The 27,840-nt window shown below is 55.4% G+C and overlaps 1 protein-coding gene across 7 annotated transcripts in view; it reads right to left on the reverse strand.

The window, feature by feature from the left end:
- Nucleotides 1–27,840, reverse strand: part of cep112 (centrosomal protein 112kDa) — a 93,316-nt gene that overhangs the window by 39,154 nt on the left and 26,322 nt on the right. For all 7 annotated transcript variants that reach the window (XR_004220625.1, XM_031894239.1, XM_031894238.1 and 4 more), the window contains one exon: nt 25,236–25,418. Coding sequence is in view for 6 of the 7 variants with exons in the window: in XM_031894239.1 (XP_031750099.1) it covers nt 25,236–25,418 (183 nt within the window). In the remaining variant the exon portion in view is untranslated. The remainder of the gene's footprint in view (nt 1–25,235; nt 25,419–27,840) is intronic.

Genomic DNA, 27,840 nt, shown 5'->3' on the forward strand with positions numbered 1-27,840 from the left:
GGCAGGGATTCTGGGTAATGCCCCACCTTCCCTCACAGTCAGGGATTCTGGGTAATGCCCCACCTTCCCTCACAGTCAGGGATTCTGGGTAATGCCCCACCTTCCCTCACAGTCAGGGATTCTGGGTAATGTCCCACCTTCCCTCACAGTCAGGGATTCTGGGTAATGTCCCACCTTCCCTCACAGTCAGGGATTCTGGGTAATGCCCCACCTTCCCTCACAGTCAGGGATTCTGGGTAATGCCCCACCTTCCCTCACAGTCAGGGATTCTGGGTAATGTCCCACCTTCCCTCACAGTCAGGGATTCTGGGTAATGCCCCACTTTCCCTCACAGTCAGGGATTCTGGGTAATATCCCACCTTCCCTCACAGTCAGGGATTCTGGGTAACGTCCCACCTTCCCTCGCAGGCAGGGATTCTGGGTAACGTCCCACCTTCCCTCACAGTCAGGGATTCTGGGTAACGTCCCACCTTCCCTCGCAGTCAGGGATTCTGGGTAACGTCCCACCTTCCCTCGCAGTCAGGGATTCTGGGTAACGTCCCACCTTCCCTCGCAGTCAGGGATTCTGGGTAACGTCCCACCTTCCCTCACAGGCAGGGATTCTGGGTAACGTCCCACCTTCCCTCACAGGCAGGGATTCTGGGTAACGTCCCACCTTCCCTCACAGCAGGGATTCTGGGTAACGTCCCACCTTCCCTCACAGGCAGGGATTCTGGGTAACGCCCCACCTTCCCTCACAGTCAGGGATTCTGGGTAATGCCCCACCTTCCCTCACAGTCAGGGATTCTGGGTAACGCCCCACCTTCCCTCACAGTCAGGGATTCTGGGTAACGCCCCACCTTCCCTCACAGGCAGGGATTCTGGGTAACGTCCCACCTTCCCTCACAGTCAGGGATTCTGGGTAACGCCCCACCTTCCCTCACAGTCAGGGATTCTGGGTAACGTCCCACCTTCCCTCACAGTCAGGGATTCTGGGTAACGCCCCACCTTCCCTCACAGTCAGGGATTCTGGGTAACGCCCCACCTTCCCTCACAGTCAGGGATTCTGGGTAATGCCCCACCTTCCCTCACAGTCAGGGATTCTGGGTAATGCCCCACCTTCCCTCAAAGTCAGGGATTCTGGGTAATGTCCCACCTTCCCTCACAGTCAGGGATTCTGGGTAATGTCCCACCTTCCCTCACAGTCAGGGATTCTGGGTAATGTCCCACCTTCCCTCACAGTCAGGGATTCTGGGTAATGTCCCGTAATGTCCCACCTTCCCTCACAGGCAGGGATTCTGGGTAATGCCCCACCTTCCCTCACAGTCAGGGATTCTGGGTAATGTCCCGTAATGTCCCACCTTCCCTCACAGTCAGGGATTCTGGGTAATGTCCCGTAATGTCCCACCTTCCCTCACAGGCAGGGATTCTGGGTAACGTCCCACCTTCCCTCACAGTCAGGGATTCTGGGTAATGCCCCACCTTCCCTCACAGTCAGGGATTCTGGGTAATGCCCCACCTTCCCTCACAGTCAGGGATTCTAGGTAACGCCCCACCTTCCCTCACAGTCAGGGATTCTGGGTAACGCCCCACCTTCCCTCACAGTCAGGGATTCTGGGTAACGCCCCACCTTCCCTCACAGTCAGGGATTCTGGGTAACGTCCCACCTTCCCTCACAGTCAGGGATTCTGGGTAACGCCCCACCTTCCCTCACAGTCAGGGATTCTGGGTAATGCCCCACCTTCCCTCACAGTCAGGGATTCTGGGTAATGCCCCACCTTCCCTCACAGTCAGGGATTCTGGGTAATGTCCCACCTTCCCTCACAGTCAGGGATTCTGGGTAATGTCCCACCTTCCCTCACAGTCAGGGATTCTGGGTAATGTCCCGTAATGTCCCACCTTCCCTCACAGGCAGGGATTCTGGGTAATGCCCCACTTTCCCTCACAGCTAAGGACTCTGGGTAATGTCCCACCTTCCCTCACAGGCAAGGACTCTGGGTAATGTCCCACCTTCCCTCACAGCCAGGGATTCTGGGTAATGCCCCACTTTCCCTCACAGCTAAGGACTCTGGGTAATGTCCCACCTTCCCTCACAGGCAGGGATTCTGGGTAATGCCCCACCTTCCCTCACAGTCAGGGATTCTGGGTAACGCCCCACCTTCCCTCACAGGCAGGGATTCTGGGTAACGCCCCACCTTCCCTCACAGCCAGGGATTCTGGGTAACGTCCCACCTTCCCTCACAGTCAGGGATTCTGGGTAACGTCCCATCTTCCCTCGCAGGCAGGGATTCTGGGTAACGTCCCACCTTCCCTCGCAGGCAGGGATTCTGAGGTAACGTCCCACCTTCCCTCGCAGGCAGGGATTCTGGGTAACGCCCCACCTTCCCTCGCAGGCAGGGATTCTGGGTAACGCCCCACCTTCCCTCGCAGGCAGGGATTCTGGGTAACGCCCCACCTTCCCTCGCAGTCAGGGATTCTGGGTAACGCCCCACCTTCCCTCGCAGGCAGGGATTCTGGGTAACGCCCCACCTTCCCTCGCAGGCAGGGATTCTGGGTAACGTCCCACCTTCCCTCGCAGGCAGGGATTCTGGGGTAACGTCCCACCTTCCCTCGCAGGCAGGGATTCTGGGTAACGTCCCACCTTCCCTCGCAGGCAGGGATTCTGGGTAACGTCCCACCTTCCCTCGCAGGCAGGGATTCTGGGTAACGTCCCACCTTCCCTCGCAGGCAGGGATTCTGGGTAACGTCCCACCTTCCCTCGCAGGCAGGGATTCTGGGTAACGTCCCACCTTCCCTCGCAGTCAGGGATTCTGGGTAACGTCCCACCTTCCTCGCAGTCAGGGATTCTGGGTAACGTCCCACCTTCCCTCGCAGTCAGGGATTCTGGGTAACGTCCCACCTTCCCTCGCAGTCAGGGATTCTGGGTAACGTCCCACCTTCCCTCGCAGTCAGGGATTCTGGGTAACGTCCCACCTTCCCTCGCAGTCAGGGATTCTGGGTAACGTCCCACCTTCCCTCGCAGTCAGGGATTCTGGGTAACGTCCCACCTTCCCTCGCAGTCAGGGATTCTGGGTAACGTCCCACCTTCCCTCGCAGGCAGGGATTCTGGTAACGTCCCACCTTCCCTCGCAGGCAGGGATTCTGGGTAACGTCCCACCTTCCCTCGCAGGCAGGGATTCTGGGGTAACGTCCCACCTTCCCTCACAGCAGGGATTCTGGGTAACGTCCCACCTTCCCTCACAGGCAGGGATTCTGGGTAACGCCCCACCTTCCCTCACAGTCAGGGATTCTGGGTAATGCCCCACCTTCCCTCACAGTCAGGGATTCTGGGTAACGCCCCACCTTCCCTCACAGGCAGGGATTCTGCGGTAACGTCCCACCTTCCCTCACAGTCAGGGATTCTGGGTAACGCCCCACCTTCCCTCACAGTCAGGGATTCTGGGTAACGCCCCACCTTCCCTCACAGTCAGGGATTCTGGGTAACGCCCCACCTTCCCTCACAGTCAGGGATTCTGGGTAACGCCCCACCTTCCCTCACAGTCAGGGATTCTGGGTAACGCCCCACCTTCCCTCACAGTCAGGGATTCTGGGTAATGCCCCACCTTCCCTCAAAGTCAGGGATTCTGGGTAATGTCCCACCTTCCCTCACAGTCAGGGATTCTGGGTAATGTCCCACCTTCCCTCACAGTCAGGGATTCTGGGTAATGTCCCACCTTCCCTCACAGTCAGGGATTCTGGGTAATGTCCCGTAATGTCCCACCTTCCCTCACAGGCAGGGATTCTGGGTAATGCCCCACCTTCCCTCACAGTCAGGGATTCTGGGTAATGTCCCGTAATGTCCCACCTTCCCTCACAGTCAGGGATTCTGGGTAATGTCCCGTAATGTCCCACCTTCCCTCACAGGCAGGGATTCTGGGTAACGTCCCACCTTCCCTCACAGTCAGGGATTCTGGGTAATGCCCCACCTTCCCTCACAGTCAGGGATTCTGGGTAATGCCCCACCTTCCCTCACAGTCAGGGATTCTAGGTAACGCCCCACCTTCCCTCACAGTCAGGGATTCTGGGTAACGCCCCACCTTCCCTCACAGTCAGGGATTCTGGGTAACGCCCCACCTTCCCTCACAGTCAGGGATTCTGGGTAACGTCCCACCTTCCCTCACAGTCAGGGATTCTGGGTAACGCCCCACCTTCCCTCACAGTCAGGGATTCTGGGTAACGCCCCACCTTCCCTCACAGTCAGGGATTCTGGGTAATGCCCCACCTTCCCTCACAGTCAGGGATTCTGGGTAATGCCCCACCTTCCCTCAAAGTCAGGGATTCTGGGTAATGTCCCACCTTCCCTCACAGTCAGGGATTCTGGGTAATGTCCCACCTTCCCTCACAGTCAGGGATTCTGGGTAATGTCCCGTAATGTCCCACCTTCCCTCACAGGCAGGGATTCTGGGGTAATGCCCCACTTTCCCTCACAGCTAAGGACTCTGGGTAATGTCCCACCTTCCCTCACAGGCAAGGACTCTGGTAATGTCCCACCTTCCCTCACAGCCAGGGATTCTGGGTAATGCCCCACTTTCCCTCACAGCTAAGGACTCTGGGTAATGTCCCACCTTCCCTCACAGGCAGGGATTCTGGGTAACGCCCCACCTTCCCTCACAGTCAGGGATTCTGGGTAACGCCCCACCTTCCCTCACAGGCAGGGATTCTGGGTAACGCCCCACCTTCCCTCACAGCCAGGGATTCTGGGTAACGTCCCACCTTCCCTCACAGTCAGGGATTCTGGGGTAACGTCCCATCTTCCCTCGCAGGCAGGGATTCTGGGTAACGTCCCACCTTCCCTCGCAGGCAGGGATTCTGGGTAACGTCCCACCTTCCCTCGCAGGCAGGGATTCTGGGTAACGTCCCACCTTCCCTCGCAGTCAGGGATTCTGGGTAACGCCCCACCTTCCCTCGCAGGCAGGGATTCTGGGTAACGCCCCACCTTCCCTCACAGTCAGGGATTCTGGGTAACGCCCCACCTTCCCTCGCAGGCAGGGATTCTGGGTAACGCCCCACCTTCCCTCGCAGGCAGGGATTCTGGGTAACGTCCCACCTTCCTCGCAGGCAGGGATTCTGGGTAACGTCCCACCTTCCCTCGCAGGCAGGGATTCTGGTAACGTCCCACCTTCCCTCGCAGGCAGGGATTCTGGGTAACGTCCCACCTTCCCTCGCAGGCAGGGATTCTGGGTAACGTCCCACCTTCCCTCGCAGGCAGGGATTCTGGGTAACGTCCCACCTTCCCTCGCAGGCAGGGATTCTGGGTAACGTCCCACCTTCCCTCGCAGGCAGGGATTCTGGGTAACGTCCCACCTTCCCTCGCAGTCAGGGATTCTGGGTAACGTCCCACCTTCCCTCGCAGTCAGGGATTCTGGGTAATGTCCCACCTTCCCTCGCAGTCAGGGATTCTGGGTAACGTCCCACCTTCCCTCGCAGGCAGGGATTCTGGGTAATGCCCCACCTTCCCTCACAGTCAGGGATTCTGGGTAATGCCCCACCTTCCCTCACAGTCAGGGATTCTGGGTAATGCCCCACCTTCCCTCACAGTCAGGGATTCTGGGTAATGCCCCACTTTCCCTCACAGTCAGGGATTCTGGGTAATGCCCCACCTTCCCTCACAGTCAGGGATTCTGGGTAATGCCCCACTTTCCCTCACAGTCAGGGATTCTGGGTAATGCCCCACCTTCCCTCACAGTCAGGGATTCTGGGTAATGTCCCACCTTCCCTCACAGGCAGGGATTCTGGGTAATGTCCCACCTTCCCTCACAGGCAGGGATTCTGGGTAATGCCCCACCTTCCCTCACAGTCAGGGATTCTAGGTAATGCCCCACCTTCCCTCACAGTCAGGGATTCTGGGTAACGCCCCACCTTCCCTCACAGTCAGGGATTCTGGGTAACGCCCCACCTTCCCTCACAGTCAGGGATTCTGGGTAACGCCCCACCTTCCCTCACAGTCAGGGATTCTGGGTAACGCCCCACCTTCCCTCACAGTCAGGGATTCTGGGTAATGCCCCACCTTCCCTCACAGTCAGGGATTCTGGGTAATGCCCCACCTTCCCTCACAGTCAGGGATTCTGGGTAATGTCCCACCTTCCCTCACAGTCAGGGATTCTGGGTAATGTCCCACCTTCCCTCACAGTCAGGGATTCTGGGTAATGTCCCGTAATGTCCCACCTTCCCTCACAGGCAGGGATTCTGGGTAATGCCCCACTTTCCCTCACAGCTAAGGACTCTGGGTAATGTCCCACCTTCCCTCACAGGCAAGGACTCTGGGTAATGTCCCACCTTCCCTCACAGGCAGGGATTCTGGGTAATGTCCCACCTTCCCTCACAGGCAGGGATTCTGGGTAATGTCCCACCTTCCCTCACAGCTAGGGATTCTGGGTAATGCCCCACCTTCCCTCACAGTCAGGGATTCTGGGTAACGCCCCACCTTCCCTCACAGCCAGGGATTCTGGGTAACGTCCCACCTTCCCTCACAGTCAGGGATTCTGGGTAACATCCCATCTTCCCTCGCAGGCAGGGATTCTGGGTAACGTCCCACCTTCCCTCGCAGGCAGGGATTCTGGGTAACGTCCCACCTTCCCTCGCAGGCAGGGATTCTGGGTAACGTCCCACCTTCCCTCACAGTCAGGGATTCTGGGTAACGCCCCACCTTCCCTCGCAGGCAGGGATTCTGGGTAACGCCCCACCTTCCCTCACAGTCAGGGATTCTGGGTAACGCCCCACCTTCCCTCGCAGGCAGGGATTCTGGGTAACGTCCCACCTTCCCTCGCAGGCAGGGATTCTGGGTAACGTCCCACCTTCCCTCGCAGGCAGGGATTCTGGGTAACGTCCCACCTTCCCTCGCAGGCAGGATTCTGGGTAACGTCCCACCTTCCCTCGCAGGCAGGGATTCTGGGTAACGTCCCACCTTCCCTCGCAGGCAGGGATCTGGGTAACGTCCCACCTTCCCTCGCAGGCAGGGATTCTGGGTAACGTCCCACCTTCCCTCGCAGGCAGGGATTCTGGGTAACGTCCCACCTTCCCTCGCAGGCAGGGATTCTGGGTAACGTCCCACCTTCCCTCGCAGGCAGGGATTCTGAGGTAACGTCCCACCTTCCCTCGCAGGCAGGGATTCTGGGTAACGTCCCACCTTCCCTCGCAGGCAGGGATTCTGGGTAACGTCCCACCTTCCCTCGCAGGCAGGGATTCTGGGTAACGTCCCACCTTCCCTCGCAGGCAGGGATTCTGGGTAACGTCCCACCTTCCTCGCAGTCAGGGATTCTGGGTAACGTCCCACCTTCCCTCGCAGTCAGGGATTCTGGGTAACGTCCCACCTTCCCTCGCAGTCAGGGATTCTGGGTAACGTCCCACCTTCCCTCGCAGTCAGGGATTCTGGGTAACGCCCCACCTTCCCTCGCAGTCAGGGATTCTGGGTAACGCCCCACCTTCCCTCACAGGCAGGGATTCTGGGTAATGCCCCACCTTCCCTCACAGGCAGGGATTCTGGGTAATGCCCCACCTTCCCTCACAGGCAGGGATTCTGGTAACGTCCCACCTTCCCTCACAGGCAGGGATTCTGGGTAACGTCCCACCTTCCCTCACAGCCAGGGATTCTGGGTAACGTCCCACCTTCCCTCACAGGCAGGGATTCTGGGTAACGTCCCACCTTCCCTCACAGGCAGGGATTCTGGGTAACGTCCCACCTTCCCTCACAGTCAGGGATTCTGGGTAACGTCCCACCTTCCCTCACAGCCAGGGATTCTGGGTAATGTCCCACCTTCCCTCACACGCAGGGATTCTGGGTAATGTCCCACCTCCCTCACAGGCAGGGATTCTGGGTAACGTCCCACCTTCCCTCACAGCCAGGGATTCTGGGTAACGTCCCACCTTCCCTCACAGCCAGGGATTCTGGGTAATGTCCCACCTTCCCTCACACGCAGGGATTCTGGGTAATGTCCCACCTTCCCTCACAGGCAGGGATTCTGGGTAATGTCCCACCTTCCCTCACAGGCAGGGATTCTGGGTAATGTCCCACCTTCCCTCACAGGCAGGGATTCTGGGTAATGTCCCACCTTCCCTCACAGTCAGGGATTCTGGGTAACGTCCCACCTTCCCTCACAGCCAGGGATTCTGGGTAATGTCCCACCTTCCCTCACACGCAGGGATTCTGGGTAATGTCCCACCTTCCCTCACAGGCAGGGATTCTGGGTAATGTCCCACCTTCCCTCACAGTCAGGGATTCTGGGTAATGTCCCACCTTCCCTCACAGGCAGGGATTCTGGGTAACGTCCCACCTTCCCTCACTGGCAGGGATTCTGGGTAACGTCCCACCTTCCCTCACAGGCAGGGATTCTGGGTAATATCCCACCTTCCCTCACAGGCAGGGATTCTGGGTAACGTCCCACCTTCCCTCACAGCCAGGGATTCTGGGTAATGTCCCACCTTCCCTCACACGCAGGGATTCTGGGTAATGCCCCACCTTCCCTCACAGGCAGGGATTCAGGGTAATGTCCCACCTTCCCTCACAGTCAGGGATTCTGGGTAATGCCCCACCTTCCCTCAAAGTCAGGGATTCTGGGTAATGTCCCACCTTCCCTCACAGTCAGGGATTCTGGGTAATGTCCCACCTTCCCTCACAGTCAGGGATTCTGGGTAATGTCCCACCTTCCCTCACAGTCAGGGATTCTGGGTAATGTCCCGTAATGTCCCACCTTCCCTCACAGGCAGGGATTCTGGGTAATGCCCCACTTTCCCTCACAGCTAAGGACTCTGGGTAATGTCCCACCTTCCCTCACAGGCAAGGACTCTGGGTAATGTCCCACCTTCCCTCACAGCCAGGGATTCTGGGTAATGCCCCACTTTCCCTCACAGCTAAGGACTCTGGGTAATGTCCCACCTTCCCTCACAGGCAGGGATTCTGGGTAATGTCCCACCTTCCCTCACAGCTAGGGATTCTGGGTAACATCCCATCTTCCCTCGCAGGCAGGGATTCTGGGTAACGTCCCACCTTCCCTCGCAGGCAGGGATTCTGGGTAACGTCCCACCTTCCCTCACAGGCAAGGATTCTGGGTAATGCCCCACCTTCCCTCACAGTCAGGGATTCTGGGTAACATCCCATCTTCCCTCGCAGGCAGGGATTCTGGGTAACGTCCCACCTTCCCTCGCAGGCAGGGATTCTGGGTAACGTCCCACCTTCCCTCGCAGGCAGGGATTCAGGGTAATGTCCCACCTTCCCTCACAGGCAGGGATTCTGGGTAACGCCCCACCTTCCCTCACAGGCAGGGATTCTGGGTAACGTCCCACCTTCCCTCACAGGCAGGGATTCTGGGTAACGTCCCACCTTCCCTCACAGCCAGGGATTCTGGGTAACGTCCCACCTTCCCTCACTGGCAGGGATTCTGGGTAACGTCCCACCTTCCCTCACAGGCAGGGATTCTGGGTAACGTCCCACCTTCCCTCACAGGCAGGGATTCAGGGTAATGTCCCACCTTCCCTCACAGCCAGGGATTCTGGGTAATGTCCCACCTTCCCTCACAGCAGGGATTCTGGGTAATGCCCCACCTTCCCTCACAGCCAGGGATTCTGGGTAATGCCCCACCTTCCCTCACAGCCAGGGATTCAGGGTAATGTCCCACCTTCCCTCACAGCCAGGGATTCAGGGTAATGTCCCACCTTCCCTCACAGCAGGGATTCTGGGTAATGTCCCACCTTCCCTCACAGCAGGGATTCTGGGTAATGCCCCACCTTCCCTCACAGCCAGGGATTCTGGGTAATGTCCCACCTTCCCTCACAGGCAGGGATTCTGGGTAATGCCCCACCTTCCCTCACAGGCAGGGATTCTGGGTAATGTCCCACCTTCCCTCACAGGCAGGGATTCTGGGTAATGTCCCACCTTCCCTCACAGCCAGGGATTCTGGGTAATGTCCCACCTTCCCTCACAGGCAGGGATTCTGGGTAATGTCCCACCTTCCCTCACAGGCAGGGATTCTGGGTAATGTCCCACCTTCCCTCACAGCAGGGATTCTGGGTAATGACCCACCTTCCCTCACAGCCAGGGATTCTGGGTAATGTCCCACCTTCCCTCACAGGCAGGGATTCAGGGTAATGTCCCACCTTCCCTCACAGCCAGGGATTCTGGGTAACGTCCCACCTTCCCTCACAGGCAGGGATTCTAGGTAATGTCCCACCTTCCCTCACAGTCAGGGATTCTAGGTAATGTCCCACCTTCCCTCACAGCCAGGGATTCTGGGTAACGTCCCACCTTCCCTCACAGCCAGGGATTCTGGGTAATGTCCCACCTTCCCTCACAGCAGGGATTCTGGGTAATGCCCCACCTTCCCTCACAGGCAGGGATTCTGGGTAATATCCCACCTTCCCTCACAGGCAGGGATTCTGGGTAATATCCCACCTTCCCTCACAGCCAGGGATTCTGGGTAATGTCCCACCTTCCCTCACACGCAGGGATTCTGGGTAATGTCCCACCTTCCCTCACAGGCAGGGATTCTGGGTAACGTCCCACCTTCCCTCACATGCAGGGATTCTGGGTAACGTCCCACCTTCCCTCACAGGCAGGGATTCTGGGTAACGTCCCACCTTCCCTCACTGGCAGGGATTCTGGGTAACGTCCCACCTTCCCTCACAGGCAGGGATTCTGGGTAATATCCCACCTTCCCTCACAGGCAGGGATTCTGAGTAATGTCCCACCTTCACTCACCGGCAGGGATTCTGGGTAATGTCCCACCTTCCCTCACAGCAGGGATTCTGGGTAATGCCCCACCTTCCCTCACAGCCAGGGATTCAGGGTAATGCCCCACCTTCCCTCACAGCCAGGGATTCAGGGTAATGTCCCACCTTCCCTCACAGCCAGGGATTCTGGGTAATGTCCCACCTTCCCTCACAGCCAGGGATTCTGGGTAATGTCCCACCTTCCCTCACAGCAGGGATTCTGGGTAATGTCCCACCTTCCCTCACAGCAGGGATTCTGGGTAATGTCCCACCTTCCCTCACAGCAGGGATTCTGGGTAATGCCCCACCTTCCCTCACAGCAGGGATTCAGGGTAATGTCCCACCTTCCCTCACAGGCAGGGATTCTGGGTAATGTCCCACCTTCCCTCACAGCAGGGATTCTGGGTAATGCCCCACCTTCCCTCACAGGCAGGGATTCTGGGTAATATCCCACCTTCCCTCACAGGCAGGGATTCTGGGTAATATCCCACCTTCCCTCACAGGCAGGGATTCTGGGTAATGCCCCACCTTCCCTCACAGGCAGGGATTCTGGGTAATATCCCACCTTCCCTCACAGGCAGGGATTCTGGGTAATGCCCCACCTTCCCTCACAGGCAGGGATTCTGGGTAATGTCCCACCTTCCCTCACAGGCAGGGATTCTGGGTAATGTCCCACCTTCCCTCACAGCCAGGGATTCTGGGTAATGTCCCACCTTCCCTCACAGGCAGGGATTCTGGGTAATGTCCCACCTTCCCTCACAGTCAGGGATTCTGGGTAACGTCCCACCTTCCCTCACAGCCAGGGATTCTGGGTAATGTCCCACCTTCCCTCACACGCAGGGATTCTGGGGTAATGTCCCACCTTCCCTCACAGGCAGGGATTCTGGGTAATGTCCCACCTTCCCTCACAGCCAGGGATTCTGGGTAACGTCCCACCTTCCCTCACAGCCAGGGATTCTGGGTAATGTCCCACCTTCCCTCACACGCAGGGATTCTGGGTAATGTCCCACCTTCCCTCACAGGCAGGGATTCTGGGTAATGTCCCACCTTCCCTCACAGGCAGGGATTCTGGGTAATGTCCCACCTTCCCTCACAGGCAGGGATTCTGGGTAATGTCCCACCTTCCCTCACAGTCAGGGATTCTGGGTAACGTCCCACCTTCCCTCACAGCCAGGGATTCTGGGTAATGTCCCACCTTCCCTCACACGCAGGGATTCTGGGTAATGTCCCACCTTCCCTCACAGGCAGGGATTCTGGGTAATGTCCCACCTTCCCTCACAGTCAGGGATTCTGGGTAACGTCCCACCTTCCCTCACTGGCAGGGATTCTGGGTAACGTCCCACCTTCCCTCACAGGCAGGGATTCTGGGTAACGTCCCACCTTCCCTCACAGCCAGGGATTCTGGGTAACGTCCCACCTTCCCTCACAGCCAGGGATTCTGGGTAACGTCCCACCTTCCCTCACACGCAGGGATTCTGGGTAATGTCCCACCTTCCCTCACAGGCAGGGATTCAGGGTAATGTCCCACCTTCCCTCACAGGCAGGGATTCTGGGTAACGTCCCACCTTCCCTCACAGGCAGGGATTCTGGGTAATGTCCCACCTTCACTCACCGGCAGGGATTCTGGGTAATGTCCCACCTTCCCTCACGGGCAGGGATTCTGGGTAATGTCCCACCTTCCCTTACTGCTAGGGATTCTGGGTAATATCCTAACTCACCACATAATCACACAGCACCATAAATCTCCGGTGTCCTTAGCCCGAAATATGAAAATGTTGCCCCCTGCAAAAGCCATGAGTCCGACTCAGAAGAGAGACACCTGGGAAAGGTAAGATGGCGGTGCTGTGGTCCCTTCTCAGCGCATTTTTCCCCCTTAATGGGTCACGTGACTGGGTTCTGTATCAATGCTGTTTCTGGGTTAGGTGGCCCTTGTTTACCTTTAGGACGACTATAGGGGCCCCAGGGGAATGTGCACTTCCCACAGCTTGGGATATTGGGGCGCCCATAGTACCACTGAGCTAATATACAGTATAACGCAGGCAGAATGTTCCATGTGAGACTCCGTATCAGGATTCCAATTAGCCGGGGAAAGGAGACAGAACGACACACACAAAATATCCTTTAATTTGCTGCGCTTTGAACATCTCACAAGCTCGTTATTTACGTTTCCCTCACGTTGCTGCCCGATAATATCAGTGGTGTCACTTCCCTGCATAAGCGTAATATCTGCCCTCGCCAACATTCCGGTAATCACCCCGGGGCCCACGTCTCGCCAAACACGGGTGCTCAGGGCCCAATATTTATACTGGGTTTAACCCAAATACCATGGCCTGGTTATTTACTAACACAAGCGCAGTGTGCAATGCCATGATATTTACCCATAATGCAGTGTTTTTTTTCCATAATTCTTGCTCAATTCTATTTCCCTATGCATTAAAATAGTCCCTGTCCCAAAATAGTTCCAGTACCCAGAGGCACAAACAACCCCCCCAGCCCAATAAATAGTGACTGTCTGTGGCACCTTACAGCCCCCCCTGGCATTCCCAGTACCCAGAGGCACAAACAGCCCCCCCCCCCCCAGCCCAATAAATAGTGACTGTCTGTGGCACCTTACAGCCCCCCCTGGCATTCCCAGTACCCAGAGGCACAAACAGCCCCCCCCCCCCCCCAGCCCAATAAATAGTGACTGTCTGTGGCACCTTACAGCCCCCCCTGGCATTCCCAGTACCCAGAGGCACAAACAGCCCCCCCAGCCCAATAAATAGTGACTGTCTGTGGCACCTTACAGCCCCCCCTGGCATTCCCAGTACCCAGAGGCACAAACAGCCCCCCAGCCCAATAAATAGTGACTGTCTGTGGCACCTTACAGCCCCCCTGGCATTCCCAGTACCCAGAGGCACAAACAGCCCCCCCCCCCCAGCCCAATAAATAGTGACTGTCTGTGGCACCTTACAGCACCCCTGGCATTCCCAGTACCCAGAGGCACAAACAGCCCCCCCCCCCCCAGCCCAATAAATAGTGACTGTCTGTGGCACCTTACAGCACCCCTGGCATTCCCAGTACCCAGAAGCACAAACAGCCCCCCCCAGCCCAATAAATAGTGACTGTCTGTGGCACCTTACAGCCCCCTGGCATTCCCAGTACCCAGAGGCACAAACAGCCCCCCAGCCCAATAAATAGTGACTGTCTGTGGCACCTTACAGCCCCCCTGGCATTCCCAGTACCCAGAGGCACAAAGAGCCCCCCAGCCCAATAAATAGTGACTGTCTGTGGCACCTTACAGCCCCCCTGGCATTCCCAGTACCCAGAGGCACAAACAGCCCCCCCCAGCCCAATAAATAGTGACTGTCTGTGGCACCTTACAGCCCCCCTGGCATTCCCAGTACCCAGAGGCACAAACAGCCCCCCCCCCAGCCCAATAAATAGTGACTGTCTGTGGCACCTTACAGCCCCCCTGGCATTCCCAGTACCCAGAGGCACAAACAGCCCCCCCCAGCCCAATAAATAGTGACTGTCTGTGGCACCTTACAGCCCCCCTGGCATTCCCAGTACCCAGAGGCACAAACAGCCCCCCCCCCCAGCCCAATAAATAGTGACTGTCTGTGGCACCTTACAGCCCCCCTGGCATTCCCAGTACCCAGAGGCACAAACAGCCCCCCAGCCCAATAAATAGTGACTGTGGCACCTTACAGCCCCCCTGGCATTCCCAGTACCCAGAGGCACAAACAGCCCCCCCAGCCCAATAAATAGTGACTGTCTGTGGCACCTTACAGCCCCCCTGGCATTCCCAGTACCCAGAGGCACAAACAGCCCCCCCCCCAGCCCAATAAATAGTGACTGTCTGTGGCACCTTACAGCCCCCCCGGCATTCCCAGTACCCAGAGGCACAAACAGCCCCCCCCCCCCCCCAGCCCAATAAATAGTGACTGTCTGTGGCACCTTACAGCCCCCCTGGCATTTGCCCAAACCCCCAGATTGCCAGTCCCGCCCTGATCTGCACTTTTTAAATGGCCCCCCCATAGGCTTTTAGTTAATTCTATATAAAGGGGGGTTCCTCCCAAGGAGGCAGCCGGGCCGTATGGGTTTGAGGGGCCACAGTAAGGGGGGAAGAGGAGGAAGTGGCTACTGATTGGCTTTATATGAATGCCCAGTCGTTAGGCAGGAATGGTACCAGTACCGGGCACTGAATGAAATTAGAGAAAGAAATGCAGATTTGGATCTCGGGGACAATTTGTATGATTCTGGCGCTGACACTGAAGCTCTTTGAAAAAAAAAAAAAAAAGACAAGTTTGATCATAAAAGGCAAAGGCATCCGTGTGATTTTGTAGTTCCCATGGCAACGGAATATTCAGGTGGTGCGAGATGGGGGCTCTTATTTATGTATTTCCCACCCAGGAGAAACAGAAACAAATACCCTTCCACTTTCTAACCCTACCCTGCAGCTGTGTGCCATAAAGCAGCTCTGGGGCAAATATCCGAGAACCCTCCTGAACCCTCTGTGGGGTACAGGAAAGGGCAATAAACGGCTAGCCAGAAGCCCGGACAGGAAGGGGCCAATAATGTGGCTAGCTAGCAGCCCGGACAGGAAGGGGCCAATAATGTGGCTAGCTAGCAGCCAAGATAGGAAGGGGCCAATAATGTGGCTAGCTAGCAGCCTGGATAGGAAGGGGCCAATAATGTGGCTAGCTAGCAGCCTGGATAAGAAGGGGCCAATAATGTGGCTAGCTAGCAGCCAAGATAGGAAGGGGCCAATAATGTGGCTAGCTAGCAGCCTGGATAGGAAGGGGCCAATAATGTGGCTAGCTAGCAGCCTGGATAGGAAGGGGCCAATAATGTGGCTAGCTAGCAGCCTGGATAGGAAGGGGCCAATAATGTGGCTAGCTAGCAGCCTGGATAGGAAGGGGCCAATAAGGAGGCTAGCAAGCAGCCCAAATAGGAAGGGGCCAATAAAGTGGCTAGCTAGCAGCCTAAAAAGGAAGGGGCCAATAATGTAGCTAGCTAGCAGCCTGGATTGGGAGGGGTCAATAATGTAGCAAGCTAGCAGCCTGGATAGGAAGGGGCCAATAATGTGGCTAGCTAGCAGCCTGGATAGGAAGGGGCCAATAATGTGGCTAGCTAGCAGCCTGGATAGGAAGGGGCCAATAATGTGGCTAGCTAGCAGCCTGGCTAGGAAGGGGTCAATAATGTGGCTAGCTAGCAGCCTGGATAGGAAGGGGCCAATAATGTGGCTAGCTAGCAGCCTGGATAGGAAGGGGCCAATAATGTGGCTAGCTAGCAGCCTGGATAGGAAGGGGCCAATAAGGAGGCTAGCAAGCAGCCCAAATAGGAAGGGGCCAATAAAGTGGCTAGCTAGCAGCCTAAAAAGGAAGGGGCCAATAATGTAGCTAGCTAGCAGCCTGGATAGGAAGGGGTCAATAATGTGGCTAGCCAGCAGCCTGGATAGGACGGGGTCAATAATGTGGCTAGCCAGCAGCCTGGATAGGAAGGGGTCAATAATGTGGCTAGCCAGCAGCCTGGATGGAAAGGGGTCAATAATGTGGCTAGCTAGCAGCCTGGATAGGAAGGGGCCAATAATGTGGCTAGCCAGCAGCCTGGATAGAAAGGGGCCAATAATGTGGCTAGCCAGCAGCCTGGACAGAAAGGGGCCAATAATGTGGCTAGCCAGCAGCCTGGACAGAAAGGGGCCAATAATGTGGCTAGCCAGCAGCCTGGACAGAAAGGGGCCAATAATGTGGCTAGCCAGCAGCCTGGACAGAAGACTGTATGGCAGGGATCCCCAACCAGTGGCTCGGGGGGAACATGGTGCTCCCCAACCCCTTGGATGTTGCTCCCAGTGGCCCTAAAGCAGGGGCTTATTTTTGAATTCCTGGCTTGGGGGCAAGTTTTGGTTGTATAAAAACCAGTGTAATGCCAAACAGAGTCTCGTGTAGGCTTCCAGTGCCCATAGGGGCTACCAAATAGCCAATCACAGAGTCTCGTGTAGGCTGCCAGTGCCCATAGGGGCTACCAAATAGCCAATCACAGAGACTCGTGTAGGCTTCCAGTGCCCATAGGGGCTACCAAATAGCCAATCACAGAGTCTCGTGTAGGCTGCCAGTGCCCATAGGGGCTACCAAATAGCCAATCACAGAGTCTCGTGTAGGCTGCCAGTGCCCATAGGGGCTACCAAATAGCCAATCACAGAGACTTGTGTAGGCTTCCAGTGCCCATAGGGGCTACCAAATAGCCAATCACAGAGTCTCGTGTAGGCTGCCAGAGCCCATTGGGGCTACCAAATAGCCAATCACAGAGACTCGTGTAGGCTGCCAGTGCCCGTAGGGGCTACCGAATAGCCAATCACAGAGTCTCGTGTAGGCTGCCGGTCCCCATAGGGGCTACCGAATAGCCAATCACAGAGTCTCGTGTAGGCTGCCGGTCCCCATAGGGGCTACCGAATAGCCAATCACAGAGTCTCGTGTAGGCTGCCGGTCCCCATAGGGGCTACCTAATAGCCAATCACAGAGTCTCGTGTAGGCTGCCAGTGCCCATAGGGGCTACTGAATAGCCAATCACAGAGTCTAGTGTAGGCTGCCAGTGCCCATAGAGGCTACCGAATAGCCAATCACAGAGTCTCGTGTAGGCTGCCAGTGCCCATTGGGGCTACCAAATAGCCAATCACAGAGACTCGTGTAGGCTGCCAGTGCCCGTAGGGGCTACCGAATAGCCAATCACAGAGTCTCGTGTAGGCTGCCAGTGCCCACAGGGGCTACCGAATAGCCAATCACAGAGTCTCGTGTAGGCTGCCAGTGCCCATAGGGGCTACCAAATAGCCAATCACAGAGACTCGTGTAGGCTTCCAGTGCCCATAGGGGCTACCAAATAGCCAATCACAGAGTCTCGTGTAGGCTGCCAGTGCCCATAGGGGCTACCAAATAGCCAATCACAGAGACTTGTGTAGGCTTCCAGTGCCCATAGGGGCTACCAAATAGCCAATCACAGAGTCTCGTGTAGGCTGCCAGAGCCCATTGGGGCTACCAAATAGCCAATCACAGAGACTCGTGTAGGCTGCCAGTGCCCGTAGGGGCTACCGAATAGCCAATCACAGAGTCTCGTGTAGGCTGCCGGTCCCCATAGGGGCTACCGAATAGCCAATCACAGAGTCTCGTGTAGGCTGCCGGTCCCCATAGGGGCTACCTAATAGCCAATCACAGAGTCTCGTGTAGGCTGCCAGTGCCCATAGGGGCTACTGAATAGCCAATCACAGAGTCTAGTGTAGGCTGCCAGTGCCCATAGAGGCTACCGAATAGCCAATCACAGAGTCTCGTGTAGGCTGCCAGTGCCCATTGGGGCTACCAAATAGCCAATCACAGAGACTCGTGTAGGCTGCCAGTGCCCGTAGGGGCTACCGAATAGCCAATCACAGAGTCTCGTGTAGGCTGCCAGTGCCCGTAGGGGCTACCGAATAGCCAATCACAGAGACTCGTGTAGGCTGCCAGTGCCCGTAGGGGCTACCGAATAGCCAATCACAGAGTCTCGTGTAGGCTGCCGGTCCCCATAGGGGCTACCGAATAGCCAATCACAGAGTCTCGTGTAGGCTGCCGGTCCCCATAGGGGCTACCGAATAGCCAATCACAGAGTCTCGTGTAGGCTGCCAGTGCCCATAGGGGCTACTGAATAGCCAATCACAGAGTCTCGTGTAGGCTGCCAGTCCCCATAGGGGCTACCAAATAGCCAATCACAGAGTCTCGTGTAGGCTGCCAGTGCCCATTGGGGCTACCAAATAGCCAATCACAGAGACTCGTGTAGGCTGCCAGTGCCCGTAGGGGCTACCGAATAGCCAATCACAGAGTCTCGTGTAGGCTGCCAGTGCCCACAGGGGCTACCGAATAGCCAATCACAGAGTCTCGTGTAGGCTGCTAGTGCCCATTGGGGCTACCAAATAGCCAATCACAGAGACTCGTGTAGGCTGCCAGTGCCCGTAGGGGCTACCGAATAGCCAATCACAGAGTCTCGTGTAGGCTGCCAGTGCCCACAGGGGCTACCGAATAGCCAATCACAGAGTCTCGTGTAGGCTGCCAGTCCCCATAGGGGCTACCGAATAGCCAATCACAGAGTCTCGTGTAGGCTGCCGGTCCCCATAGGGGCTACCGAATAGCCAATCACAGAGTCTCGTGTAGGCTGCCAGTGCCCATAGGGGCTACTGAATAGCCAATCACAGAGTCTAGTGTAGGCTGCCAGTGCCCATAGAGGCTACCGAATAGCCAATCACAGAGTCTCGTGTAGGCTGCCAGTCCCCATAGGGGCTACCGAATAGCCAATCACAAAGTCTCGTGTAGGCTGCCAGTCCCCATAGGGGCTACCGAATCACAGCCCTAATTTGCACCCCATATGAACATTTTTCAGGCTTGTGTTGCTCCCCAACTCGTTACATATGGGTGTGGCTCACAGGTAGGACAGGTTGGGGGTCCCTGCGGTATGGGGGCGCCTCGGCATCCTGGTGCTGTTGCTTCACTGGCCATTCCCCTCTCCGAAGCCAACTCTGCTGCCTTCCCTAGTGGCCCTTACAGAGTTAGTGCAGCTTTGCCATAAAGCAACAAGAGATGGATCACATGACCCACAACTCTCCTGCCTGGATATAAATCATTGCTTCCATGGGTGCAATAAATGGTTCCATTTCCCAGGAATCTATTTTAATTGCAGTTGCACCCAATGGTGTCAGTACATGGGTTTGGGTTCAGAACCAAATCAAAACTCTACTCTGCCCGTGTAGGTGCCCATTTCTGCCCGCGTAGGTGCCCATTTCTGCCCGCGTAGGTGCCCATTTCTGCCCGCGTAGGTGCCCATTTCTGCCCGCGTAGGTGCCCATTTCTGCCCGCGTAGGTGCCCATTTCTGCCCGCGTAGGTGCCCATTTCTGCCCGTGTAGGTGCCAATTTCTACCCGCGTAGGTGCCCATTTATTCCCACGTAGATGCCCATTTCTGCCCGTGTAGGTGCCCATTTCTGCCCGTGTAGGTGCCCATTTCTGCCCACGTAGGTGCCCATTTCTGCCCACGTAGGTGCCCATTTCTGCCCACGTAGGTGCCCATTTCTGCCCACGTAGGTGCCCATTTCTGCCCACGTAGGTGCCCATTTCTGCCCACGTAGGTGCCCATTTCTGCCCACGTAGGTGCCCATTTCTGCCCACGTAGGTGCCAATTTCTGCCCATGTAGATGCCCATTTCTGCCCATGTAGGCGCCCATTTCTGCCCATGTAGGCGCCCATTTATGCATTTGTGGGGCACCCCAATGGCCCCCATGTGCCACTGCCCTAAATCTGCCCCTACACAGAGTGGTCAAATCTGCCCCTAACCTGCCCTATTTTCTGCCCCTTTTGTTTCCTACCCCCTCCCCCCTTCTGTGGCTTCCACTGCCCCCTCCAGTAGCCCTGTGACCTACCCCTCCTTCTCATAATGGGGCAGTTCTGCTTCTCTGTACTGGGGGGCAGGGTAATTAAGGGAGCTTCTCTGTACTGGGGGGCAGGGTAATTAAGGGAGCCTCTCCGTACTGGGGGGCAGGGTAATTAAGGGAGCCTCTCCGTACTGGGGGGCAGGGTAATTAAGGGAGGCTCTCCGTACTGGGGGGCAGGGTAATTAAGGGAGGCTCTCTGTACTGGGGGGCAGGGTAATTAAGGGAGCTTCTCTGTACTGGGGGCCAGGGTAATTAAGGGAGCTTCTCCGTACTGGGGGGCAGGGTAATTAAGGGAGGCTCTCTGTACTGGGGGGCAGGGTAATTAAGGGAGGCTCTCTGTACTGGGGGGCAGGGTAATTAAGGGAGGTTCTCTGTACTGGGGGGCAGGGTAATTAAGGGAGCTTCTCTGTACTGGGGGGCAGGGTAATTAAGGGAGCTTCTCTGTACTGGGGGGCAGGGTAATTAAGGGAGCTTCTCTGTACTGGGGGGCAGGGTAATTAAGGGAGCCTCTCCGTACTGGGGGGCAGGGTAATTAAGGGAGCTTCTCTGTACTGGGGGGCAGGGTAATTAAGGGAGCCTCTCCGTACTGGGGGGCAGGGTAATTAAGGGAGCCTCTCCGTACTGGGGGGCAGGTTAATTAAGGGAGCTTCTCTGTACTGGGGGGCAGGGTAATTAAGGGAGCCTCTCCGTACTGGGGGGCAGGGTAATTAAGGGAGCCTCTCCGTACTGGGGGGCAGGGTAATTAAGGGAGCTTCTCTGTACTGGGGGCAGGGTAATTAAGGGAGCTTCTCTGTACTGGGGGGCAGGGTAATTAAGGGAGCCTCTCCGTACTGGGGGGCAGGGTAATTAAGGGAGGCTCTCTGTACTGGGGGCAGGGTAATTAAGGGAGCCTCTCCGTACTGGGGGGCAGGGTAATTTAGGGAGGCTCTCTGTACTGGGGGGCAGGGTAATTAAGGGAGGCTCTCTGTACTGGGGGGCAGGGTAATTAAGGGAGCCTCTCCGTACTGGGGGGCAGGGTAATTAAGGGAGGCTCTCTGTACTGGGGGGCAGGGTAATTAAGGGAGCCTCTCCGTACTGGGGGGCAGGGTAATTAAGGGAGCTTCTCCGTACTGGGGGGCAGGGTAATTAAAGGAGGCTCTCTGTACTGGGGGGCAGGGTAATTAAGGGAGGTTCTCCGTACTGGGGGGCAGGGTAATTAAGGGAGCCTCTCCGTACTGGGGGGCAGGGTAATTAAGGGAGGCTCTCTGTACTGGGGGGCAGGGTAATTAAGGGAGGTTCTCCGTACTGGGGGGCAGGGTAATTAAGGGAGCTTCTCTGTACTGGGGGGCCGGAGTAATTAAGGGAGCTTCTCTGTACTGGGGGGCCGGAGTAATTAAGGGAGCTTCTCTGTACTGGGGGGCAGGGTAATTAAGGGAGCTTCTCCGTACTGGGGGGCCGGAGTAATTAAGGGAGCTTCTCTGTACTGGAGGGCAGGGTAATTAAGGGAGCTTCTCTGTACTGGGGGGCAGGGTAATTAAGGGAGCTTCTCCGTACTGGGGGGCAGGGTAATTAAGGGAGCTTCTCCGTACTGGGGGGCAGGGTAATTAAGGGAGCTTCTCCGTACTGGGGGGCAGGGTAATTAAGGGAGGTTCTCTGTACTGGGGGGCAGGGTAATTAAGGGAGGTTCTCTGTACTGGGGGGCAGGGTAATTAAGGGAGGTTCTCTGTACTGGGGGGCCGGAGTAATTAAGGGAGCTTCTCTGTACTGGGGGGCAGGGTAATTAAGGGAGGTTCTCTGTACTGGGGGGCCGGAGTAATTAAGGGAGCTTCTCTGTACTGGGGGGCAGGGTAATTAAGGGAGGTTCTCTGTACTGGGGGGCCGGAGTAATTAAGGGAGCTTCTCTGTACTGGGGGGCCGGAGTAATTAAGGGAGCTTCTCTGTACTGGGGGGCCGGAGTAATTAAGGGAGCTTCTCTGTACTGGGGGGCTAATCCTGCTCAGATTGAATGAAACCCCGCCTGGGCGCCACGTTCCTGTTTGGCTGGGGGGCACGGTGGATGAAAGGCTCTATCAGTTTAGCAGGGCTCCTCTCTTACAGACATAATTACTGCCCCCGCAAGGATGAGAGGGGGAGCTCATTAGTGCTAGTGGGGGGGGTACAAAATCATTGGGCTTCACAAGAGAAAATGATCTGCCTGTCTGGCTGCTCGCCTATCTACTGATAAATATATTATATACGGCCCCCACCCCTCTATCCTCTGTATCATTGAGGGGGTCAGTGTGTCCTACCCCTCTATCCTCTGTATCTCTGGGGTAACTTTATGTTTGGGGGGTCAGTGGTTTCTACCCCTCAATCATCTGCATTATAGGTGTAACTGTGTGTTTGGGGGGGGGGGTCAGTGCTTCCTACCCCTCAATCATCTGCATTATAGGGGTAACTGTGTTGGGGGGGGGGGGGTCAGTGTTTCCTACCCCTCAATCATCTGCATTATAGGGGTAACTGTGTTGGGGGGGTCAGTGTTTCCTACCCATCAATCATCTGCATTATAGGGGTAACTTTGTGTTTGGGGGGTCAGTGCTTCCTACCCCTCAATCATCTGCATTATAGGGGTACCTGTGTTTGGGGGGGGTCAGTGTTTCCTACCCATCAATCATCTGCATTATAGGGGTACCTGTGTGTTTGGGGGGGGTCAGTGTTTCCTACCCCTCAATCATCTGCATTATAGGGGTACCTGTGTTTGGGGGGGTCAGTGTTTCCTACCCCTCAATCATCTGCATTATAGGGGTAACTGTGTTTGGGGGGGGGTCAGTGTTTCCTACCCATCAATCGTTTGCATTATAGGGGTAACTGTGTTTGGGGGGTCAGTGATTCATACCTCTCAATCATCTACATTATAGGGGTAACTGTGTGATGGGGGGCCAGTGGCCAGCTCAGCTCATCTATACAAGTGGCTCCTTCCCCTTACAACTCATTCCCCATCTCCTCTCCCCTTGCACCCCTGCTCTTTCTTGGACTCTTTTTTGCCCCCCCAACTATCCCCCCCGTTATCCCTTAGCCATTCTACCCAGCCTATTGATCAACCTAGCTATCCCACTGTTATACATTAGCCATTCTACTTTACCAACCCAACTATCCACCTGTTATGCCTTAGCCATTCTACCCTGCCTAGTTAACTAACCCAACTATCCCCTGTTATCCCTTAGCCATTCTACTCTACCTACTTACCCAACCCAACTATCCCTCCTGTTATTCCTTAGCCATTCTACCCTGCCTAGTTAACTAACCCAACTATCCCCTGTTATCCCTTAGCCATTCTACTCTACCTACTTACCCAACCCAACTATCCCTCCTGTTATTCCTTAGCCATTCTACCCTGCCTAGTTAACTAACCCAACTATCCCTCCTGTTATTCCTTAGCCATTCTACCCTGCCTAGTTAACTAACCCAACTATCCCTCCTGTTATTCCTTAGCCATTCTACTCTACCTACTTACCCAACCCAACTATCCCCCCTGTTACCCCTTAGCCATTCTACTCTACCAACTTAACCATTCAACTATCCCCCTGTTATCCCTTAGCCATTCTACCCTGCCTAGTTAACTAACCCAACTATCCCCCCTGTTATTCCTTAGCCATTCTACTCTACCTACTTACCCAACCCAACTATCCCCCCTGTTATTCCTTAGCCATTCTACCCTGCCTAGTTAACTAAGCCAACTATCCCCCCTGTTATTCCTTAGCCATTCTACCCTGCCTAGTTAACTAAGCCAACTATCCCCCCTGTTATTCCTTAGCCATTCTACTCTACCTACTTACCCAACCCAACTATCCCCCCTGTTATTCCTTAGCCATTCTACCCTGCCCAGTTAACTAAGCCAACTATCCCTCCTGTTATTCCTTAGCCATTCTACTCTACCTACTTAACCAGCCCAAGGAATAACCAACCCATGGGATAGTGGGAACGCTGCCCATCGGGGAGCAATAGGAGATGTTGTGCTATTAGTAATAAGCACTGGGGCAACAAGTGCCTTGACACAAGCAATTTACCCCTCTGTATTGGGGCCCAAGGTGATGGCTCAGCACAGGTAATATCAGGCCAACCTTATAAACCAGTGACTGTTTTATTCATTTCACTTGGTTCCCACTGATACCAGCCCTGGGGTAGCTGTGTAAATGTACAGTTCTACTAACGGCTTTCCTCATATTAAACACACAAATCTGCCCCTATGGCAGGCAACAACGCGCACAAACAGCAAGGGGTAACAGTAAAGACGAATTGGCCCGCACTGTTTGCCTCCCCCCCACTCACTAATGGAATCAGCCAGATTTCTACACCCAAACCCAGCGAGCCTGCTCATAAGCGACCAATGTAAGCGGCTAAATGCGGCAGGGATGCAGGGCGCCATACTCAGCACAAAGGCGGCAGCGCAGACCCATTGGGTTCGTCCTATAGGAAGGCTTCGCTTGAGGTAATCTATGTGCAAAGTGAAGGGGAGGGGAAATCTATGAATTTCATTTCAGAAATAAGCTTTGAAAGGTTATTTTCCATGGAGGGGGGGCTAGGAAATCAAAGTGAAGCACAGCTGGGGGATCACCCTACCATACGGACCCCCGCAGTGACAGTGCAGATGGAGGCTAGGAGGGGTGCTAGCGAGTACAAACATATCAGTACACGGGAGCAGTCGGTGTGCCCAGCACGACCCAGACAATAGCGCCGGGGGTACCTGCGGAACCATGGGGGGCACAAGCAGCCTTCACATCAATTTCAAGGTTAGAGAAGCACAGACAGATGGTTCCGAGGGGAGACAGTGGGCGCCACATTGCCTACCCCCTCCGGCAAGCAAATCCATCCCACCAAACAACAGAAGGCATGGTGGGCTGGCAATCTGGCTACCTGTGAGGGAGGGGAGAGACCCGTGTGTGCTAGCCCCTGGCGCCAAAACCAGGATGGGCCAAGGAAGGCGGCAGAAGCCAGTGCCAATCTGCGTGCCATTATGGATAAGCTAACTGCAATGGGATACAAAGTGTGTGTTTGGGACCGGGCACAGACGCGCAGAACAGGCCAACAGCGCCGCTCCTGGGCCGGTCCCAGACACAGACGTCGGCCATTACCTGGGCGTCCCGCTGCCTCCACGCCTGGGTCTTCGCCTCGTGATCCGACACGGTGCTGCGAAGCTGCTTCTCCAGCCTATCGATTTCCTTTTCGTGCTCCTTGATGATGCTTTCCTTCTCGTTGTTGTGCTGCTGGAAAAGGTGTGTCCTCTCCTGTTCGTGCCCCAGCCTCAGCTCCACCATCTGATTGGACAATGGAGAGTACGGTTCAAAAAATGGCACATCCTTGTCTCTATGACAACTCATGACATGGGCTTACTCTTGCCCCAATGGCACCCACCCCGTACAGGATATACCAACCCCGCTACACACCGATCTAGCCATACCAGTGCGCTATAACCCCCATATACGAACAGTACTGGAATCTAAAACTGGATGTTAAAGCCTACTCATGGCGCTGTGCCGGCGCAGTCCTAAAGCATTTCTGCCTGCAAGCGGTTAATATTGTCACATTAATGCCCGGAGCTTGGGAAACCCATGATGTCCTATTTGGGTTCCACTTGCCGGATAAAGAGGCTTTTGATGGCTAAAGTACAGTTTTTGAGAGATAATGACCCAAACAAAGAGCCATTATCTCCTTGGCAGCTACTGTATAGCCACATAAAGCCATGTATGTGTTGCAGGGGGGACTCCTGCTGTTATAAGAGCTCACCCCGTGCTTCCCTGAAAAGCTCTATTTTTCCCCAGGACGCGTTCCCAGTCTGGCTCAGGCAGGAGACAGTGACCTTGGCCAGGCTGAGCCTCCCTGGGCCGGAGCTGAATGGCAGTGGGACACTGGGGCCGAGCTTTGATACTAATCCTCGTAGACGGGGCACAATGGCACCCTACCTGGCTACAGAGCCCGACCGGTTGGGCCGCCTTTCAAGCAGGTGATGAATAGAGACGCAGGAAGCCCCATTCCCCGGCACAGCCCAGGCCACACAGCTGCTGGCAACAGTCACTTGGATTTTTCTTCCGTTTTGGTGGATTTTGGAAAGGGCAAGGGGGGGCTTTCCATTTGTAGCGTGAGAATCTTCACTTCCTACAGGCGGCCCCCTGTCTGTGCAAGGATGGACTGCGGTCCCTATGTTCAGTCGGGAGTGGGGGGGGGGGAACGTCTTCGCTCATAGATACCATGGCAAGACACAAGCCCGAGAGCCAACGTGTGTGATGCGCTTGCGTCAAACAGGCTAAAAAAAAAAAACCCTCCATCAAAAATGTGCCAGAATGGTGAGGGTAGGTATTGGGTCGGACTCCACCAATAATATAGGCAGCTGTATTTATCAGTACTCGGAAGAACTGATCCTTAATAGGCTGCCGCTAACATGGAAGGAATTGGTTCTGTCCAATGGGATAATAAAGCTCACAATAAAGGCTTAGGGATGATGGGAGCTGTAGTCCATGAAAGCTAGACATCATGCTCAGTGACACAACATCCTCCCATCATCCCCAGCAACCCCTAGCTCCTCCCACAGAAGATTCCTGGTACAAATTTAGGACCATACCATGCCAGGTAAAGGTAAGTCAAGGGGTTAGGACCACTACAAACGTTACCATCTGTATTTGTAGCAAATATGGGCAGGCCAGGATCATTTCCATTATAATTAAGCCTTAGATTGTTCCTACGCCCATTCTCCTTGTGTGCCCAATGCTGGCACACTGCCCCGTCGCCTACATAAATGTGATAGAATGGATTCCAAGCAACAGAGGAATATGTTCCTTTGCTTCCCAGATTTGGGTCAGTACTTTATTGGTCGGCCTGGGTGGGATGAGGAATATGGGAGTTAGAAATAGATACGGTGGGAGCTGAAGGGAGTTCTGAATATAACCAAAGCAGGCACAGAGTCTGGGGTGCACTCATTGTCCCACCCACGACCACCCTAGAGCTGAGTAAGACCAGGAAGTCCGATTAGATCAGAAAGTGTTTGTCATTAAGAGATAAAATAAAAAGAATGACTATGGGGGAGAGGGAAGAATGGTTTGGTCTCCAGTGGGGGAAACATTAGTGCTAATAAGGGCCCCAATTCGCCCAGTCATGTTGGACCTTCCTGTTCCTTTCCTGTACTGGGAGATGCACACAAAGGCCACTTAGCGCTGCTCAGAGAGAGACCTGGCAGACGAGGAAATCCGCCGAGATTCTCATTTCCTTCGCAAACTCACGTTCCTTTGTAGGCACTGCCAACCTAGGCTAAAAATAAGCACTTTGTACCCGTTTCTCCCCGTCCCACCATGACTAGTGCGTGGCACGGCCCATTACGTGCAACTGGGGGGCCCACAGAGTCCCTGGCCTACTCTTGTCCCACCACGAGTGGTTCCTTCCGGCTGTGATTGAACAAGGGAAGCCACCAAGGATGAATCTGCTCCCACCTACCCATGATAGGAAGCAGAGGTACCGGGTCCTTGGGCTACTGGGCCGCAATACAATCCCTTTATCAGCCTCAGTGTAACCCACAATGGCCCTGGCACAATGCAAAGCATAAGCATGTCTCTGTACAGCGCCCCCAAATGCACATAGGGGACTAGGCTGAGGCTTTGGGGGATGCCAATGGGGCCCCAAAGGGTAATGCTGATGTCACTGCCTTTATGCACAACGGTTTTTAATCTGAGCCAAAGTTCCATGTTGGCC

The sequence above is a fragment of the Xenopus tropicalis genome, chromosome 10 (genome assembly GCF_000004195.4).
Source record: "Xenopus tropicalis strain Nigerian chromosome 10, UCB_Xtro_10.0, whole genome shotgun sequence".
NCBI classification, from domain to species: Eukaryota; Metazoa; Chordata; class Amphibia; order Anura; family Pipidae; genus Xenopus; species Xenopus tropicalis.